General features: G+C 39.2%; 2 protein-coding genes across 5 annotated transcripts in view; one reads left to right on the forward strand and one right to left on the reverse strand.

The window, feature by feature from the left end:
* LOC138845174 (large ribosomal subunit protein uL23-like) overlaps positions 1–21,840 on the forward strand; it is a 1,058,548-nt gene that overhangs the window by 928,996 nt on the left and 107,712 nt on the right. The window lies entirely within an intron of this gene.
* Positions 1–21,840, reverse strand: part of ADAMTS12 (ADAM metallopeptidase with thrombospondin type 1 motif 12) — a 363,744-nt gene that overhangs the window by 119,186 nt on the left and 222,718 nt on the right. For all 4 annotated transcript variants that reach the window (XM_002714101.5, XM_070056623.1, XM_070056624.1 and 1 more), the window contains 5 exons: positions 21,558–21,682; positions 16,996–17,145; positions 10,299–10,442; positions 9,535–9,679; positions 1,820–1,912 (listed from right to left, as the gene is read on the reverse strand). In XM_002714101.5, the coding sequence (XP_002714147.2) occupies positions 1,820–1,912; positions 9,535–9,679; positions 10,299–10,442; positions 16,996–17,145; positions 21,558–21,682 (657 nt within the window). The remainder of the gene's footprint in view (positions 1–1,819; positions 1,913–9,534; positions 9,680–10,298; positions 10,443–16,995; positions 17,146–21,557; positions 21,683–21,840) is intronic.

Raw genomic sequence — 21,840 nt, forward strand, 5'->3', positions numbered from 1 at the left:
AAATGATTTTCCTTTAAATAGACTCATTGTTCTGTCATTTGAAGTAACTCAAAAAAACTCCAATGTCCCTCTTACTGAAGGCAATTCTATAATTCTCAATAAGAGGGTGAACATACAAAAATGAAATCTAAAGAAAATACAATGTGGTGGCTAGAATTGCCTGCATTTCTGGGAGGATTTGGGCATATTTTATCTGCTGATGTCTCCTCATGATTTCTGGTCCCTGTGCATTTTTTTAAAGATTTATTTATTTATTTGAGAGGTAGAGTTATAGACAATGAGAGGGAGAGACAGAGACAAAGGTCTTCCATCTATTGGTTCACTCCCCAAATGGCCGTGACAGCCAGAGAAGAGCCGATCTGAAGCCAGGAGACAGGAGCTTCTTCCAGGTCTCCCATGCAAGTGCAGGGGCCCAAGTGCTTCAGCCATCTTTTACTGCTTTTCCAGGCCATTACAGAGAGCTGGATCAGAAGAGGAGCAGCCGGGACTAGAACCGGCACCCATGTGGCATGCTGGTGCCTCAGGTGGAGGATTAACCTACTGCACCACAGCACCAGCCCCTGCTGTCCATTTTGACCAGGTTATATAATGCATCAGTGATGCATCGTGCCACACCTAAGCTGAATGGAAATACTAAACACCTAAGCCGTAGGCCCACAAAATCCCAGTTAGTTTAATTGAGTAGCATGATTCTCTGTTGTCAGGCAGCCTGTAGGATATTTGAGTTCTTGGGTGTCTGGCTTATCTACCATACGATCTAGTCATTCCACTCCTGGGAATTTACTCAAAGGAAATGAAATCAGCATATTAAAGTCATCTGTACCCCCATGTTTATAGCAGTTCAACTCAGAATAGCTAAGATGGAATCAACTCACATGTGCATCAACTGATGACTAGTAAGGAAATCAAGATATATATACACTCTAAAATACTACTAAGCCATAAAAAGAGTGAAACCCTGTCTTTCAAAACAAAACGTATGCACCTGGAGACCATTATGCTTAGAGAAATAAGGCAGTCACAAAAAAGATAAATATCATATGTTTTCCGTAATTTGTGGTAACTAATACACAGGGTATAAAAAGTGTAATGTATACAAGAGAAATTGACATTTTAAGATTTGATTATTGTTTATAGCCCTTATCTATACTCTTAAGGAACAGTGATTTTTCTACTTATCAATTGTTGAATTCTCTATTTAGTGGAGGGTTAATCTTGAGATTATAAAGTAAACTGATAGTTTGTCATTATAAAATTAAAATAAAAACATGAAGAAGAGGGTGGGAGTAAGGGAGGCAAGAAAGGTAGGATGGGAAATATCATTATGCTGTTAAAACTGTATATATGAAAGACATGAAATTTGTCCCCTTTGTATAAATTTTTAAAAAGTAGACAACAAAAGAAATATAGTCAAAAAGTCCAATCATGAGAAAGAAGATGCTAAGTGGCACACATTTGGGGAACAAAGAAGACTAAGATTTGTGCTTTCCAATCTTCAATGGAGGGAAAAAATGTCAAAGTGAAGGTTGATAATAACCTCAGCAGACGCTGTTGATCACAAAATCCACAGAATTTTATTAGGAAAAGGCTGGACAAGTGTTTTGCAAGTGAGTGTGGTGTTTGACCTCGGCCGTGTCCCCCTAAGGATTTGCTTCTGGTGAGGGATCCCAAGTATTGGTGGTAGGGGTCTCTTTTCCTCTAGCTGATCTGATTGTCTGATTTCCAGCCATTGTTCTGCACCCAGAAGGAGCTGCCCTCCAGGGTCAAGAACTGTAAGCCCACTGCCCTCGTATTTTCCTTTCCCATCCTGATATATCACCTTCTTCTCACCACATTGCGTTCCATCGGCAGCAGCATCCAGCTTTGAGCGACAATAGCCTTTCACCGAGCACCACAGTGTCTGGCAAACATTCTGGAAAACACACACGAGAATGCATTCTTTTATATTTTGAAAAGTTGTGCAAAAGCATCTCTATAGTTCTATTAAAATATACACACTCATCCATGCACTCATAATAAATGCTCTGTTGTTAGTGAGTAAGAGTGAAAGAAAGCAATCACGAGAAGTCCCAGCTGAAACTTCATTTGGACTGTTTCAACATTCAAAAATGATGGTTTACAGGCTATGTTGCCAATATGAAAAGAAGAGATAAAACTCATTTCCCAAAAGTTGAAATTAATTTTCATATTTGTAGTACAATATTTAATACTCCTTGCCCTTGGGCAGGGTTACTGGTGACACTATCTGTCAAAGGTAAAAACTAAACTGTGGCTGGAAGGCAATCTGATTACAAATAGCTGGGGTGGTTACAACCCTGTTCTCCCAAGGAAGTGGAATCTATTCCATCCAGAAAGCTTTGCCTTACTTACTTGTTACCCGGAGTAGAACTAGCTTGTTTTAGTTAACAAGGAGCAAATTAGATCTTCTCTCATTTATATCTCTGTGGGAACAAGGAAATGTCTACAGGATTCTTAGGTCATTTGGAATGGCTCAGCTTCTTTAGTCATATTTTAGGCTATCTTCTACTCACCCATCCTCTGTAATTCCAAGCATTTCTCATAAACTATATAAAATGTGCTTTTTCTTTTTTTTTTAATAGAAGATTTAAAAAAAATTTTTTTAAAGATTTTATTTAGTTATTTGAAAGGTACAGTTACAGACAGTGAGAGGAAGAGACAGAGAGAAAGGTCGTCCCTCTGTTGGTTAACTCTCCAAATGGCTGCAACGGCCAGAGCTGTGCCGATCCAAAGCCAGGAGCCAGGAGCCTCCTCCCAGTCTCCCATGTGGGTACAGGGGCCCAAGCACTTGGGCCATCCTCCACTGCTTTGCCAGGCCACACCAGAAAGCTGCATTGGAAGAGGAGCAGCCGGGACTAGAACTGGTGGCCATATGGGATGCCAGTGCCGCAGGTGGAGGATTAACTTACTGTGCCATGGCGTGGCCCCAACAATAATAGAAGATAAACATAACCAAACTCTTTGCTTCAATCTCTAGGAAAATGTATAGAAATTAAAGAATATTTTATACTTATCCTTTTCATTGGTATGAAAAAGAACTCAGAAAACATACTATAGACACATTTTTCTTTCTTGTTGCTTGTGAGCATGTATTTTTATTTGTGAGAATGGTTTGAAACAGAAATGCAAGCTATTTTGCAGAGTTTAAAACAGGCTCACAAATAACCCCTTCACTGTTGTTAGAATTATTCACTTGCATCATTGAAGGTCTTTCTTTTTTTTTTTCCTACTTAATATTTTTATTTATTTATTTTTTAAACTTTTATTTAATGCATATAATTTTCCAAAGTACGACTTATGGATTACAATGGCTTCCCCCCCATACCGTCCCTCCCACCCACAACCCTCCCCTTTCCCACTCCCTCTCCCCTTCCATTCACATCAAGATTCATTTTCGATTATCTTAATATACAGAAGATCAGCTTAGTATACATTAAGTATGGATTTCAACAGTTTGCTCCCACACAGAAACATAAAGTGAAAAATAATAGATGATTTTTTTTAAATGATGATGAAATCAGAGCAGACCTATTGTCATGTTTAATCCCAGTGAGAGTCAAGTTGGGAATTGATAATTTCTTTCTTTCTTTTTTTTTTTTTTTTTTTTTTTTTTTTACAGAGGATCAGTTTAGTATGCATTAAGTAAGGATTTCAACAGTTTGCACCCCCATAGAAACACAAAGTGAAATATATTGTTTGAGTACTCGTTATAGCATTAAATCTCAATGTACAGCACATTAAGGATAGAGATCCTACATGAGGAGTAAGTGCACAGTGACTCCTGTTGTTGACTTTACCAATTGACACTCCTGTCTATGGCATCAGTAATCTCCCTATGCTCCAGTCATGAGTTTCCAAGGCTATGGAAGCCCTCTGAGTTCTCCGACTCTTATCTTGTTTAGACAAGGTCATAGTCAAAGTGGAGGTTCTCTCCTCCCTTCAGAGAAAGGTACCTCCTTCTTTGATGACCTGTTCTTTCCACTGGGATCTCACTTGCAGAGATCTTTTGCCAGAGTGTCTTGGCTTTCCATGCCTGAAATACTCTCATGAGCTTTTCAGCCAGCTCCGAATGCCTTTAGGGCTGATTCTGAGGCCAGAGTGCTATTTAGGACATCTGCCATTCTATGAGTCTGCTGAGTATCTCACTTCCCATGTTGGATCACTCTCCCCTTTATTTACTCCATCAGTTAGCGTTAGCAGGTACTAGACTTGTCTATGTGCTCCCTTTGACTCCCAGTCCCTTCACCATGACCAACTGTGAACTGAAACTGATCACCTGGAACAGTGAGATGGCATTGGTACAAGCCACCTCGATGGGATTGAATTGGAATCCCCTGGTACGCTTCCAACTCCACCACTTGGGGCAAGTCAGCCTGAGCATGTCCCAAATTATACATCTCTTCCCTCTCCCATTCCCACCACCATGTTCAACAGGGATCACATTTCAGTTAATTTTCAACACTTAAGAATAACTGTGCATCAATTACAGATCTAAACCAGTCATATTAAGTAGAACAGATAAAAAAACTACTAAGAGGGATAATGTATTAAGTTGTTCATTAACAGTCAGGGCTATGCTGATCAAGCCACCATTTCCCATAGTGTCCACCTCACTCCAACAGGTTTCCCTCTTGGTGTTCAGTCAGTCGTCACCGATCAGGGAGAACATATGGTATTTGTCCCTTTGGGACTGGCTTATTTCACTCAGCATGATGTGTTCCAGATTCCTCCATTTTGTTGCAAATGACTGGATTTCGTTTTTTCTTACTGCGGTATAGTATTCTAAAGAGTACATATCCCATAATTAGCAACATTTCTGGAGATATAGATGGAGAAACTTCTAAAATTACTTTAAAGTTATAAAATCTTATTATGAAAATGTGCTTTTTCATAATAAGATTTTATAACTTTAAAGTAATTTTAGAAGTTTCTCCATCTATATCTCCAGAAATGTTGCCTATTATTGACAATCTCAATCCATTCCTACTGGAACTCATGTTGTTGACAGGTCTTCCTACTCTGTCCTTCCTATTCCAATTTCATCCTCATAATTTTTGTTTCTTAATTGCCTTGTGTATGAAAGTTGAATACTTCTAAGTTTCCTTCTGGAAAGGTTAGTCTATCACCTGCCTCTGAGAAACATACAAATGACATAGAAAACAATTTTCTCAGCTCTAAATTCCAACTGACTGGTTCTCTCCTCAACCATGTCAAGATTGCTTAACTTATCCACTGAGTTTAGTAGGTGACCATTTTTTGCAGCTAGAGGTTGTATATCCTTTTCACATCTACCTGACATGTATCTTACAGTGGTTTTTTTCCTTTTATCATAATACATTCTTCTTTTACATATTTATCTTATCTCTATCTAAAAATCAAATTATTTGAAATTTGAGAGTTTAGTGTTCCTCTTTATTTAGATGGAGATAGATTAAGTTTTGGATTAGGGGATGAATTGCGAACTTACATGAATAAAATATTTTAACTATTGGAGTTTTTGCATTCTTAGTTTAATATTGGCTCCACCAAAGCATTTTGCCTTTATTTTTTAATCTGAAATTTGTTGCATTTCCCAGCAAGAAACATTTTAATTTAATTTTTGGCACAAAAGTTTTCAGAACCATAAAAGGGTATAAATTTGAACTTTATTTATTTATTTATTTATTTTGACAGGCAGAGTTAGACAGTGAGAGAGAGAAAGAGAGAAAGGTCTTCCTTTTCCGTTGGTTCACCCCCCAAATGGCCACCAAACCAGACAGAACTGGCACCCCAAAGGGGACTAGAACCCGCAGTGCCGGCGCCACAGGCAGAGGATTAGCCCAGTGAGCCATGGCGCCGGCCCAAACTTGAACTTTAAATCATCATCAGTGTGGCCTATGGTAAGGCATTTTCAAGTGGGAGAATTATTTACTAGCAATTTTCTCATGAAAACACAGTCTGAGATTAAAGATGCTTCTCTGTCTTCTCCCTGTGATGGTGTATTTCTTTTGGTTCATTGCATCATTGAGGCACACTTTACAAGGTTCCTGCCTTCATCTGGGGCCTCAAGTGTAATTCTCTGTCCTGTCCAAAGTGAATATATTTTCATCTGTTGTCACTAGATACCCAAACCAAAGTATTTTGGTTATCTCCACAGCAGTCTTAGCATCTGTTCACTCTTATCATTTGCCTTTTAGTGTGTTCCTCCTTGAGTAATTAAAAAAATCTTATTTATCCTTTTATAATGCATTTATAAAGAACGATGTGCTGGCTGGCACCATGGCTCAATAGGCTAATCCTCCACCTGCAGCGCCAGCACACCGGCTTCTAGTCCCGGTTGGGGAACCGGATTCTGTCCTGGTTGCCCCTCTTCCAGGCCAGCTCTCTGCTGTGGCCAGGGAGTGCAGTGGAGGATGACCCAAGTCCTTGGGCTCTGCACCCCATGGGAGACCAGGAGAAGCATCTGGCTCCTGGCTTCAGATCAGCGCGGTGAGCCGGCCGCAGCGCGCCGGCCGTGGCGGCCATTGGAGGGTGAACCAACGGCAAAAGGAAGACCTTTCTCTCTGTCTCTCTCTCTCTCTCACTGTCCACTCTGCCTGTAAAAAAAAAAAAAAAAAAAAGAACGATGTGCTAGGTGAAGGGCACACAGGAAATCTTTGTAGTAGTTTTACAACTCCTTTTGAGTGGTAACCTATCTCAAAATTTTAGAAAAATGTAATAAAGAAGGATCTCATATTTTAGCACTTATACTATTGAAAATGACCAGTTCTCTTGGTTACAATATGCAGGATCTGACATTTTTATTCACTTATCTATTGAATGTTTAATATGTGCTGAGCACTGTTGGCTGTAAGAGATAAACATTCCCTCAGAGAGCTTGCAATAGAGTAGGGAAGAGCAAGTAAACAAGCAACTGCAATACAGTCTAATAAAAGTACTGTCAAAGAAATTTCAGAATAGGATATGAAGTGATGTTTGGGCTGAGATCTAAACGATGAGTAGAAGGGAACCAGAGCACAGAAATTCCTTGTGTAGCGGAGAATCCAACACTTTCAGAGAGTGGAGGCTGATTAACCTGGATAAATACAGAGTGTAAAAGAAAAACTGACCAGAGATGGCTAGAGCAGAATCTTTCCAATAAACACCAGGATACTCTGATAAACATTTACCTTTATAGAACTAAAACTGTGGATAAAATATTTTAAAGTTTTAAGATGTATCTTGAGTTAGCAAGATAGTAACAAAAACTCTCAGAGGCTAAAAATATAACAGAAATGTTTAGAAATTTGCATCTAGAAATGCAAACTGAGTGATCTAGACCTTAGATTTATTGCTCAGATGGCTAGTGGAGAAAATGCCCATGATCTGTGGAGGGTAGGAAGCTGTAGAGTGCCATATATTACACACACACACACACACACACACATACGTACATCCAATATATATCAATCTAATATATACTATTGGAGACCACCATTTAAGGTCATAACCTCAAAAGACTACCACTTAAGTGAAAGGTAAACCAAAAATCAGGGTATACAGTCAGAAAATGTCTGTTTTAACTTTCACTCTAGAAGGAGTGGTAAAATACCACCTCTGGAATTTGTATCCGTGTCACACCTCATACCAGTAATGCAGTCAACACAATATCAAACCAATAAATTATTTTAAATTGATCCAGCAATGGTAATTAAAATTCCAAGAGAACGATCCAATCATCCAAACCATAAAGAAAACCCTAACATGACATTTTATAACTAAGAACTTACAATGACAGCAAAAATCACAAAAGCCAATAATGGCAAGTAAGTCAGAGCTAAAAAAAATCCCATGTAGGAGAAATATACAAACATAGATGTGGACATCGGAATTACCTAACATAAGTTGAAAAATACACATTATATATGATTAAAGAAATACATCTCATATAGAAAGTCTCCACTAGGAATAATATGCCATAAAATAGAGGAAACATGGAAAAATAACCCAAAATATTTATAAGAAATAGTAATAAATGAAATTAAAAAGTCAATAGACTGGTTGAAAGATTAGACATACCTGAAGAGGAAACTAGTAAACGAGAAGACTGATAACGAAATTACACAAATTTAAGAAATAAGAGGCAAAATACATGAAAGAGGTTTCAAGATACGAAAGAACAGTGGTAAAGTTTACTACACATAATAACAATATCAGCTTAGAGAACAGAGGCTAGAAAAATTTGAAGAGATGAGGCCAGACAGGAAGACACAGAATGAAGCTAGTGAAGTCTCCTTTTATGCATTTTAGAGAATTTTAAGTTTATTGCAAGGGAATGAAGAAGCTGTGAAATCCAATCAGATTTCCACTTATCAAAGTCACTTTGGCTGCATTTTGAGGGAAGGATCAGAGCTGAGGGAAGGTATTGAGATTTTAGAGAGAGCAATAGGGAATTACTGCAGTCATGAAGAATAAAGATATTTTACAGATATTTAGGAGGCAAAATCGGAATTATGTGGTAACCATTTAGAAATGAGGGGTGAGGGATTTTTGGACCAACTTTCTGTTCTCCAATACGTTTTTATTATTCTATCTATACACAGTTATTTACTTTATCCTCCACATTCTTCCTACATGTCTCTTGGCATTTATATCAGGGTATTGCACCTTTTATATCTGTTTCCTCCATCAGAAGTTCCATCACGAGTTTCATGAGGGCAGAGGCTTTGTCTTACTGACTTTGGAGTACTCATCATTTTCATCATATTCAGTGCATAGCACAGAATCTGGCAGGGATTCAGAAGGACTCACCTCACTAATATCTATGTATTAAAATTGATATGTTTGCACTGAGACAGGTGATTTCAGGAATAGACAAAGCCCGGATGACAAAGGAATGTCACACAAGGAACGGGGACCTTCTGTGCTCAGTAGGGACTCCAAGAGCAGAGAAGAGCCATGGCTATACTTGTGTGTCTGAGTGTTTTTAAAAAATAATTTGAGAAACAATTTGCATGGGAGAGAGATGTAGGAGGCAATAACAATAGCAAAGAAAGATTATGAGAGATTGAATCAAGACAGTACCAGTGACAATGAAGATAGGACAGTGCCACAAGCTATTTAGATGGTAGAATATCAGGGCTTGATTTATCATCTGGAGGTTGAAAATAAAGAATGAATTGGGGATGAATTTTACACCTGCCTTGTAATCTGATGGTACTCTGAATCAGCAACTTCAGAGATTAAATTAGTTGCCACAGAGTCTGCAGGCATCACTATGGATCCTTTAAAATGTGTATGGAGCTGGCTTAACAACCACTCAATTGTCAATGATTGCAGGCTCCACAGTATTCCAAGAAGTCAGAATAAAATAAATAAATAAATAAATAACCCCAACTTGATCCTTCTGCCTCATGGACACCTTGCCATAAATATGAAGCCCCCTTTTCCATGTCTTGATCTTCAGATTTCCAAATATGCCCCCTACGCTTACCTTTAGCATGCTGGAGATAATTCCTGCACATGTGCAGCAAAGACACAAAGGTACTCAACACTTACTTCTACTTCCTGGCAGAAGGTAGCATTGGGTCCATACTGCAGCTGGCATTGGTGGTGGACATCATAGATCACTCCAGGGGCAATGACCTTGGACTTCAAACCCTTCTTTTTGGGGATGTCATCAAGACAGAATCCCCAGCCTCGGCTGAAAATGTTAATAGAAATGACAGCAGTTTCTTACAATTCCCTTCAACCTTACATTCAACAAAAACATCCACCCTTTTTCTTTGCCCTTCAAGACAACTCTATTGTTATAAGGTGATTATATTTGTTTTATCTTGTTTATATTTGTTTATATTGTTATTGGGCCATAGAGGGAGTTAATAAAAAGTAGTAAAAATAATATCATGCACCATAAGTTTAGCTATTATGTAGCAAATATAAGCGGTGGTAAAATCAGAAAATCATTATTTTACCCTTAGCAGTGTTGACTGATCACTTGTAACTGTCCTGGTTGATCCTACCAATCCCCCAAGGTCTTGATTCACAATCAAATTATAAAAAGTCATATTGAGGCGGGAGTAATCAGGAGAGGATGGACAGGTGGCTCACCTGGCTGTGGCAGAGCCCATCTCCACCTCAGGATCAGAAAGCAAAAATGAAATCTACTCCTTTTGATGCCACCCTGCAGTGGTCTTGGGGTGGGGGGAGTTGAGCCAGCCTTTTCTAGGCATCAGCTCCTTTGTGCAAAACTCAACCCAACCTCCAATTTAAAGAGACTGAAGACAGGCTGTCTTGAGATACACTGATACTCTCTCACTTACTCCAGGAAGCGAGTGATATACTCCTTGCTGCACTTGGACCAGGTCAGTGGAGTGGGATCATACTGCAGCTGGCGGGTCATGATGTAGGGATGCCTGCCCACAGGTTCACAGTCATTTTCTTTCCCATCATGCTGGATGCCGAAACTGGCAAAGAGAAAAATGACAGTTTCTCCAAGGTGAAAATAATCCACAGAGAGCAACTGCTTACAAGTTAGGTTTTGAGGCGAGAGAGGCATAGCTAATTTTTAAACTAAAAAACACAAGGAATGGTGTACGGATGCCTTTCCCTCAAACATGACAATGGGAGCCATGGGGTTCATTCAGGAACTTGTTTAGCAGAAAGCTAAAAGCTCGCAGTCTAGCTCTCTGTGCATCTAGAGTCAGGTGGGCAAATCCTGCCCCCAAGATATCTGCTTCTTCCTGCATCAGCAACCACAGTACAAAAGAAAACAAAACCTCCCTTTTCCTTTTGCCCTGTAATCGAAGGCAGAATGTGAAAGGAGATGCATTTAGGAGACTGTGTCAAAGACCACAAATTTGCAGAGGGTGGGTTTCTTTCTGCAATTGCTGCTAGAGTCTTCCAACAGCAACCATATTGGAGAGATGTCACAGTTTTGTTAAAACCTAGGTTTTTGAAAGCAAAGGGTCTGGGTCTGAATTCTAGCTCTGCCACAGAATGATCTGTGAGATACTGAAGCTGTCTTGTTTTCTTCTCCTAGAAACTGGAATAATGTCACCATGCTAGGACAATGTCTGCATGGAATAAAGTTTGAAAACCACATAGCAAGGTGCCTGGCACATTATAAGGATTCATAAATAACAGAAATTTTTAAATTGTTGCTTTTGTCATCATCTGACTTACTTTCCTTATGCAGATGACAGAGTCCAGACTAACAGTTGTCAAGTCATGCAGCCCCTTAGGGGCAAAACCAGGTCTTGGATCAGATCTTTGTTTTCCTAACTCCATGTTCTCATCCAGGTGTCTGTTGGTCTGCTCCAGGACTTCAGAGTCCAAGGATGACCAGATGTACGCCCTTGAAATACCAGCCGTCGCCACAGCTCACTAGGCTAATCCTCCGCCTTGCAACGCTGGCATACCAGGTTCTAGTTCCGGTCGGGGCGCCGGATTCTGTCCCGGTTGCCCCTCTTCCAGGCCAGCTCTCTGCTGTGGCCTGGGAAGGCAGTGGAGGATGGCCCAAGTGCTTGGGCCCTGCACCCCTTGGGAGACCAGGATAAGTACCTGGCTCCTGCCATCGGATCAGCGTGGTGTGCCGGCCGCGGGGCCATTGGAGGGTGAACCAACAGCAAAAGGAAGACCTTTCTCTCTGTCTCTCTCTCTTTCACTGTCCACTCTGCCTGTCCACTCTGCCTGTCAAAAAAAAAATTGAAAAAAAAAAAGAAATGCCCCCAAGAGCTTAAGCATCCACTAGCACAAGGTGTGCCTGGAAATGAAGTCAGCTCAGAGGAGTTCATTATCAGCTATGCCCTCAGTACCACCTCAACATGCCTTCTGAGGATTTCCATAAGAACTCTCTCCACAGGGGTCTGTGTATAGACACTGACAACCTGGAGACATGGACTCAAATTTCCAATCTAAGCTGAGGAAAGTATGACCTGTAACTCTTCCTAGTGAAACTCAAACCCCTCTGAAATGGAAGTTCACATCCAACTTTGATTCAATCTTCTTATCAGCATTAGCAGCTCATGCAGAGAATAGTCTTTGGGGGGCTAAGAGATTTTTTTCTATTTTTGTAAGTGGTATTATTGACAAAGCCTAATCACATCCCACATGCTTACAAAACAAAGGAGTCAGAGAATGAAGCTACAAAGCTCTTACCACCCATCCCCAAAGAATGTGGTTCAGTGAAAGCTTCCTTCTGAGCAAGTCTTCCCAAGTTGCTGAAAATTCAGGGCTGTACAACTCATGAACTACCCCACAAGTGCACCTGTTCAACAGCTAGTAAAAAATCCTAAAGTGTAAGCAAGGTTCTAAAAATCAACATAAGTAACAGTCTTTGTAGCAGTGGATATTCTAACATACCAAGCTATATGGCTGGATCCTGTGAGAGAAGCTTCAAACCTACGCTCATATCAGTTCTCCCCTGAGCACTATTGTTCCATCTGAGGTTTCTTGAAAGCATCTTCCCTGCCAGCTCTATCATTCTCTGTACTCTAATATTGTGAGAGAAGAGCAGTGCTAGTAAACCAATGTCCTCTGGTCTCTGTCTCTCCAAACCAGTGGAGCAGTCCTGTTCCATGGACCAGGATCACTAACGTTAGAAAGGATGAGGAAGCACAGGATCCCCAGGATAGAAGGCTTGCTCTTAGGAAGCTACTTTCTAGAATTAAGGAATGCAACCTGAAGGCAGCCCTGTGCATTGTCAGATCAGCATGCCTTACTTCATCTTTATTGTTGCAATTCCTTTAGGGTGAGTACTCCCCAATTTCAATGTATCACTTGGTGGGATACATGCATCCTTTGTCTCTCATTACTCTTTTCCATAAGGTGAACCCAACAGAGAATATTAACCAGGAAAGTGTAAATGTGAGCTTTTATAATGCATTCAGGAATGTCAATTTTGCATAGACAACAAGCAAAGTTCTATACACAAAATACCCAAGATCTAGAAAGGGGAAGGTATCAGGTAGATATTGCCTTAAAAAGCTAATGCTGAAAGTATTCATATATAAGGATCTATCAAAAAGCTCATGGAAAAAAATCCATTCCTATAAATTCTCATAATACACATTTTCCATGAAATTTTTGAAGGTTCTTCATGTGAATGAATTTCCATTCATTATCAGCATTTGGGGAGTGAATCCATGGATGGGTGCACACTTCTCAACCCTTCAAATAAAAATAAATAAATCTCTAAAAAATGCCTAAGAGCATATGATAGTTGCAGATTGTTTATTTTTAATACTGCCAAAATGTTTTGCACAGTTCTTGTACTGTTTTACATTCTCACCAGCAGTGCAGTAGTGATCTAGTTTCTCAACATCTTCAGCAGTATTTAGTGTCATCACCTCTTTTTTTTTTTGGATTATTTTAGACATTCTCATAGTTATACAGCATTATCTAATTGTGGTAGCTGTAATTTGCATTTTCCTGTTAGCTAATGATGCTGAACATTTTAACGTGCTTATTTGACAGCCGCATATCTTTTGTATTGAAATGTCCCTTCCTGTCTTTTGCGCATTTTCTAATTGTATTGTTGCTTTTTTACTGTTCAGTTTTGAAAGTTGCTTATATATTCTAGATAACTAATCCTTTGTTGGCAGTATGATATATTAATTTCCTAGAACTTCCATAAAAATTATCATAAGCTTAGAAGTTTAAGATAATAGAAATTCATTCTCCCACAGTTCTGGAAGCCTGAAGTCCAAAATAAAATTTTGAGTGATTGTAAAAGAATTTTAAATTTGTGTTCAACTGTTCATTGCTAGGCTATGAGAATATGACTGGATTTTATATGAAGTATTTCAAAAGGTGCAAGGAAATATAGAATTAAAAGGCATTTATTTTGATGTAAAATTTTTTGAGAACTACTCCTAGGTTTTTTTCATAACATTTTCCATGGATTTCAAAAAATGTTTTGCACCCAAATAAATTTTATTTTATTTTCTATAAACAGTTTAAAACTGTCTTGTATGTTTAAATTGTATCCTATGAGCTTCACAAGTTCATTTTAATCCTCCCCCCAATCTCTGTGTGTGTTCCATGGGGTTTTCTACAATTATAATGATGAAATCTGCAAATGGGGATAGTTTTGTTTCCCCCTTTGCAATCTGTACATCATGTATTTTCGTCTCTTGCACTGGCTGAAACATTTAAAGCTGTTGAATAAGAGATAAAGATGGACATCCTTGCCTCATTCCTGAACTCAAGGGGAACATATTCAGTCTTTCACTATTAAATACAATCAATATTTTAAATGTTATTTGTCATATTGAGGAAATTTATTTTATTTATGATAATTTTTATCATGAATGGACGTCAAATTTTGTCAAATAACTTCTCTATCGATTGATGCAGTCGTGATTTCTTTCGCCTTTAGTAATAGTAATGGTGGCTTACACTGACTAATTTTCTTTTTTTTTGACAGGCAGAGTGGACAGTGAGAGAGAGAGAGAGACAGAGAAAAAGGTCTTCCTTTGCCGTTGTCTCATCCCACAATGACCGCTGCAGCCGGCGCACCGTGCTGATCCGAAGTCAGGAGCCAGGTGCTTCTCCTGGTCTCCATGAGGGTAGAGGGCCCAAGGACCTGGGCCATCCTCTACTGCCTTCCTGGGCCACAGCAGAGAGCTGGACTGGAAGAGGAGCAACCGGGACAGAACCCAGCGCCCCAACCGGGATTAGAACCCAGGGTGCTGGCGCTGCAGGTGGAGGATTAGCCTATCGAGCTGGATCCTCTGCCTACGGCACCGGCACTGATTAATTTTCAAATATTGAACCAGGCTTGTCTTGCATCACTGGGATAAATCCCACAATCAATGTGTCTAATTTTACTTGCTCAAAGTTTGTTCATTTATTTTACATCTATTTTCATGAAAAAATATTGTCCTTTAGTTTTCTCTTGTGTACTTATTTTTTTAGTCTGATATTGGTACCAGAGAAATAGTGCCTTCACAAATCAGAAAATGCTCCTTTCTCTTCTACTTCATAAGTTTATGATTCTCGGTTGTGGGCAGGTCTTTTAGTATTTGAAAAATGTTGTACCACTTTCTTTGGGCCTCCAGAGTTTGAGGATAAATCCAGTGTCATTCAAATATTTTCCCTCCCAGAGATGAGGTGTCATTTCACATTGATTTCAAGATTTTCTTTTCTTTAGGTTTCGGAACTTTAATTATAATGTTTGGCCTAGATTGTCTTTGGGTTTATCCTCTTTGGGATTTCTCTCATATTCTGAAACCAAATTTGGAGTTTTCAGCCATTTTTTCTTTAAGTACTTTTCAATCCCCTCTTTTTTTCTGTCCTGATAAATCTGATAACAAAAACCTAAGAAAGAGATTATAATCTCATGTGTCCCTAAAGCTCTGTTCTTTTTGTTTCTTTTTTCTCCATTTAAATAACAAAATTTCAATCATTCTACTTTCGAGTTGTCTTTTATTTTTCCTTTTTTTTTAGAAATAAAAAAAGCCAAAGCTGGGAGCTGGTAACTCAATCAAGTTTTCCCAGATGTGTGGTAGGAACCCAGTTAATTGAACCATCACTGTTGCTTCCCAGAGATTGCATTAACATGAAACTAAGTCAGGACTGGGAATTGGACCTTGGTTCTTTGCTGTGGGATATAGAAATCTCAGCCATGAGGTTAAACATCTACCCCGTGTTTCCAAGCATCAACATGCCAATAATCATGGCCTTGCCTTTTCAAAATTAGTATTCTGTTGTATCGCCCCCAATTCTCAATAATTTAATTACAAGTAATTCACTTACCTGCTCTTTCTCTGAATTCTTGACTTCTAAGGAAACCAGAATATATCACATTTATCTCTGGGATTATTTTTGTGAATATATAATAAATCATAGTACCTAAAAAATTGCATAGTTCAAATCATTCATTTTTCAGATGAAGAAACAATTGTAGAGAGGTGAAGGGATTTATCTGTTCAGTGGAGATGTCAGAGCACACTCTCACTTTCTCCAATTTTCAAGGCAATGATCTGGCTTTGCAATGCAAAAAAAATATTTTGAATAGTTCAAATGTTATATGAAAAAAAATGTGAGTGAAGCCAGGTTGTGAAGCCAGGTTGAAAAGGCCAGGATTGGAACAATCCATTCTCCAGCGTTCTTCCCGGGCATCCCTCTTTTCCAGCTGTGCACTCAGGGAATGCCTTGGCAGTTTTCTTCCTTCTTTATAGGGAGGACATACAGCAACGTAACTTACATAACAGGCAGGGAGTATACCTCAGCTCCTTCCATGGCTCCCCCACTGAGATTCCAATTAGTATAATGTTCTATGTTTATGATTAGCAAATATATCGACAAAGGAAGTTTCAAATAAGCTGAGATCTTTTCTCCATAGTAACCCTGCTACTTGGTGACTTCAGAATCCTCCTTACACCTTCATGAAACCTGCCTTTCAGCAATTAATCTCATCAAATTCACACATTTTTGTGATAAGTTAGACATTCTGTTAACTGGTGTTTGTGTGATAATCTTTCTAAGTTTATAGCAATTTTCAAATTCTTATTTACTCAATGTTCTCATTTAATACATGTAAGTAAAATAGATCACTAGTGATAGATATCTATTACATAAGGTTGTTATAAGGATTCATTAATGCAGTGAATTCAAATCACAATGGCATAAAGTAAGGATGCAAAAATGTTAAGTTTTTGTCTTTGAATGATATTATCATTTCCAAGAACTAATCAGGGTTTATTCCTGAATTTAAAACTGAGTTAAAACTTATCTCTTCATGCTGACCTCATTCTACTAGATAGGATTACAGTGGTTTGATCTTGTGATGTATATGGCCTTCAGTGGTCATGGCAGAGGAGATAAGGGACACTGTGGAGTATTCGACTGTACCTATTTCACAGATGAAGAAGTGGAGGTCTAGGAGGGTGAGGCTCAAGCCTGAGAGAAATCTGAACCTCTTTCCCACCAGTTTAAAGTGTTTTCCATTCCCTCTCATGACACTGATGCTACTACAGGGCAGGTAGATAGATCTTCAATTCCTTGGCCCTTTACCTGTGCCCAAGTTCATGGGCAATGGTGAAAGCAAGTGGGAGTCCAGAGTCTTCATTGATGTTACAACTCCGGTGAGGCTGGCACATTCCTGACAGGTGAGACAGACCCAGGGTCTCACAGGGGCGATTGGCACCAGCACAGATGTCTTTTCTGCAATCAGAAAACAGAGATACTTAAGTGCCCAAGAAAACCTCTAAAAAGCATCTTGGAAAAAACTGAACATCAATTCACATTTAATAGTCTTTAAAATATGCTTTAAAATTTTTAAAGTCTATATGAGTATAGGGAGCAATTTAATTTATCAAGATTAATCTGAGTTCACCTCTAGATCATCGAATCTCCCTAGCATTTTTTTTCTTAAAACATAGAAACTCTTTAGATGTTTCCTTAAATTATCACCAACTATCAACAGTGACCTCTAAAGAATAGTTGTAATCATTATACACTGTGGGTCAGGGTGACTCATTTCAGTATTATACTCAACTCAGAAGGCAGCTAATGTAACTTGTGACTTCTAAAATTGCAGGAGCTTTAGTACTTCAGCCAATCTAAACATTCAATTCTAGCTTTCAACAATTTTCATGTTTCATACTCATTTAACATGAGCCATAAAATTGTGTTAGGGCTTCTGTAATTAAATCTTAGTTATAAGTAACCCAAGTCAGGATAACTCCCTAATGAGGTCAGTTTATTTCAGTTTACTTATTACTTATTAGCTATAATCTATTCATAATCAATTATCCTTTATACAGAAACTCTTCCAATTTAAGACTCAAGTTGTATCACACCCCCCAAAGCCTATTTGTAAGTTTAATTGATATGCCTATGATTTACATAATTTTTAGATTGGTTTCTTACTTAAAGTAACAGGTTTTATAGGCTAAGGAGATAAAAAAGACAAGAAGCAAAGTCAGAGCGCCCCGTCAACCACTAGGCAATCTGATGTCTCTTCCCTGAACATGCTTAGCTGTAAAGGCTCATCCTCAACCTTACTGAAATTAGTTCTCTTCTCCTTTGTTATTTGTCTCACTAGCATTTTTAAAATGTGGGGAATCATGGCAAATGTTTCATTTTGAGTTGCTTTTGTTCTTAATCTCAACAGACCAAATTATATGATTTGGCCAAGGGAAAGATTTTATTGAAAATTAAACAGTTTGAGGGGATGGTGTTGTGGCATAGCATGTAAAATCACTGCCTGGAATGCTGGCATCCCCCATGAGCACCGGTATGTGTCCCGTCTGCTCCACTTCTGATCTAACTCCCTGCTAATGGCCTGTGAAAGCAGCAGAAGATGTCCCAAGTGTTTGGGCCCCTGCCACCCACATGGGAGACCTGGAAGAAACTTTTGGTTCCTGGCTTCATCTGGAGGGAGTGAACCAGCAGATGAGAGCTTTCTGTTTCTCCCTCCCTCTCTCTCTCTCTCCCTTTCTCTATGTAACTCTTTCAAATAGGTAACTAAATATTTTTTGAAGCACCTAATTTGAACTTTTAAATAGAGAATGGGTAATTATCAGAGTCTGAGTCTTTCAAATATGAATAAAATATGAATGTAAATAAATATAAATATGAAGCTCTTTTTTGTTTTTTCTGAGGTTGGTGCTCAAAACTCATCTGAGAACGTTTTTCATTCATGAAAATGTCAATTGGTCCCATCAACCTATTCGGAGGCTAAACCAATTGTCTACCCGCCCCATTACACTAACAATATTGCTTGTCCAAGAGATGTGAGCAAGCACACATGCCCATACACACACATACACTCCCTGGCATCTTGCTTGCTCCTTACACCATGATTCAATATTGCCTAGCCAAGGAAAAAGAAAGTAAAGAATTCCAAGACCTCGGAAGATACTAGTGACAACTTTCATATATAAATACGTTCCCATATATTGATGAGTTCATTTCAATCCCCAACAAGAATTTTGAGTCATTAATTACTCATTTGTTTTATTTTAGTTCCGTAAGAGCTTTTTGCCAAGAGTGTAGCACAAATAAATGTCAATGAAGTTTGGAACTTTAGTGAGATGCAAATGATCCACTCATGGTGTTTGCATTGGTACCACTTCTAGCAATAAATGCTGTCCTGCTATTTGTGTCCATTGGGCCATGAAGAAGGTGGCAATAGCTGAGACAATGGGACAAAAGAGAGTAGCCCTGGGTTCAGCATGTGCACCACAGACATGAATCCCCCTCTCACTGATGTAGTTTCTGGGTTGTGCTAGCCATACAGCCTGATCATTGAAATTACTTCTGGGACTGTAAGAACAATCAAACACTTTTCCAGCTCTGCTGCAGGTTATGTTTGTAGTATTTCACTCAATAAATCCAGGTCTGCATGAAGCCTCTGAGAAAAGATGAAGGATGCTCATTGTCTTTTCCTTTTGGTACAACAGGAGGTCAGGTCCATTAAATAATTATTTATAAAGTATCTACTAAGTGTGCATCACTAAGAGGAAAAGGGGGAGAGGAACAAAATAATTGTAAGAATATGGTTCTTGTGGGCAAATCTTAATCTTCCAAAAGCAGATTATCTCTACCTTCTACAGGAAGAGAAGTCATTATTTAAGAGCAAATATGCCTCAATATGTAACTTTAACTGCACATGTGGATCACAGATAGGGCATGTTCTAAGCTAAATCCACTTTCTACTCTATACAGAATTCTGTTGATGTGGATCTCAGGATAGTCTCATAAAGGCAAAGCTTCTGTCATATCTCCTTTCCTCCTTGCTACTACTTGTATTTTTAGATCAATTTTAAATATGGGTAGGGGAACAGTAGATAGTGCAGTGCTGCTTTTCTCTTTGCTCCTTCCTAGGGCACATTTGGCAATGTCTGAAGACAATCTTGGTTATCTCAACTTAGAATAGAGTGTTACTTCCAGAGATGCTAGATATACTACAATGCACAGGACAATTCCTCATAACAAAGAATTATCCAGGCCAAAATATCAATTGAGTTGAAGTTGAGAACTTTTGAACTTGAAATAACCTCCATGGTCTAGGAAGGCCCTAGGTGTGTGTCGTCCTTGTTAAGGACAGACTACCCCAAAATTCCTTGGTTGTGTCATCTGTCCCTTTGACAGAATCACTGTAGTGCAGAGGGTGTCTATTGGAAATAATAATCAGTCTGCAGGAGTGGGTGTTTGGTGCAGCAGCTAAGTAACTGCTTACAACCCTCACATCCTATACTGAAGTGCTGGATTCCAGTCCCTGCTTCTCCACTTCTGATCCAGTTTCCTGCTAATGTACAAACTGGTAGGTAGGGGGGGCAGGAATTGATAGCTCAAGCCCTTGGGTCCCTTGCCACCCACATGGGAGACCCAAATTGAGTTCCAAGATTCTGGCATCAGCCTAGCACAGCCCTAATCACCACAGGCATTTAGGGAATGGACTAGTGGATGGAAGATCTCTATGTCTCTATTTCTCTGCTTTTCAAATAAAAATGAAAGTTAATTAATTAATTAATTAAAAAATAATCCCCATCCCATCCAAATGTCTTCCTTACCTTGTTCCGAAACTCCAACTATCAGAATCATTCCTTTGACTTTAAAGTATTAAAACCTGGTAAAGTGAAAATCTATTCCAAGGGGAGTCATTGGCATAAACCTCTAGAAGCAGGTTTGTGAGACTCTATGGCACTTTAGGTAGATAAGTGGCTCCCTATGAGTAGGTTGGTATAGCCATTGAATATAAGCCCTCGAGGCTCTAGGTTCTCTGTGGCTGAAGAGTCTCCTCTACTACACACCCTGAATTTCTGGATGTTTCTGAATCTGTGTAAGGAATCCATGGATAGCTTACTTTTCCCCATGATAATGGAAGCCTTTCTCTTGTCTAGATTAAAATAGTGCCTGATATATAGTAGGTATTCAATAAATACTTACTGAATTAATGAGCAAACAGACTTCAGGGAGCCCAGTTTTATCAGAAAGTTCACTGGCTTTTCATTGCTATGACTCCTGTGGTTCTTTATAGCACAATAGGCTTCATCTGTGATCTGACCAAAATCATATTTTCATGGGGACAAAAGGCAGAAAGCTGTAGCAAACCACTTTCTATTTAGGGGAGGACATATTTACTATATCCTGTCCTCAGCAACAGTCAAGGATGGCTTACAAAAGGTAATTTCTGTATTATAGCTGCATGTTATAAAATCAGACAGAATTTAAAAAAAATAAAAATAAAGCATTGGACATTCCATTGGTCAAAATACAGGAGTCTCTGATGAGGATTTATAAACAAACTTCCTGAGTATTGATAATGCTGCACAAAGAAGCCAGTTTTAAAGATGAGGTCATTACTGGGGAAGGAAAAAGATCTGCCTTTTTCCAGGTGATGCAGTTTCTTAACAAGAAGAACTTGGGCTTTGCCACATTAGCAAATTTGTTAACCTGCCTCCTCCCCTGGCATGGGAGTGAGGAACTGACTAGAAGGAGCATTGCTACTACCTTTACAAATGTCCAAGAGCAGTGAGAATCGCATGGGCTTGAGTCCCTGGGAAGTCTTTAAAGTGCCAGCCTTCCCTCCCTTGCGGTCCCTGGGTTCCACGTAGTCTCTGGTGTACCTGGTAAGGAGGACGGCCACATCGTGATGGACAGGGCTGAGGTCACTCTTGGGATTGATGCTCTTCTGCCACTTGCAGAAACTGGATAGTGTCTTCTCAGCGTGGTGAACTATTTTCAATCCTTGCTGGAGAAAGAAGAGGAGAAAATTGGCATAGGGGAATGCACTGTGGCCAGGGCATTAGGCAGGAGTCCCCAGCAGCAACCAAGAGAAACGAGCACAGGGTGGGCCAGTCAGCTATTTGGCAAGAATCTGGCAGAGGACCCTCCACTCTAAACTTATCC

The sequence above is a fragment of the Oryctolagus cuniculus genome, chromosome 14 (genome assembly GCF_964237555.1).
Source record: "Oryctolagus cuniculus chromosome 14, mOryCun1.1, whole genome shotgun sequence".
Taxonomy (NCBI): domain Eukaryota; kingdom Metazoa; phylum Chordata; class Mammalia; order Lagomorpha; family Leporidae; genus Oryctolagus; species Oryctolagus cuniculus.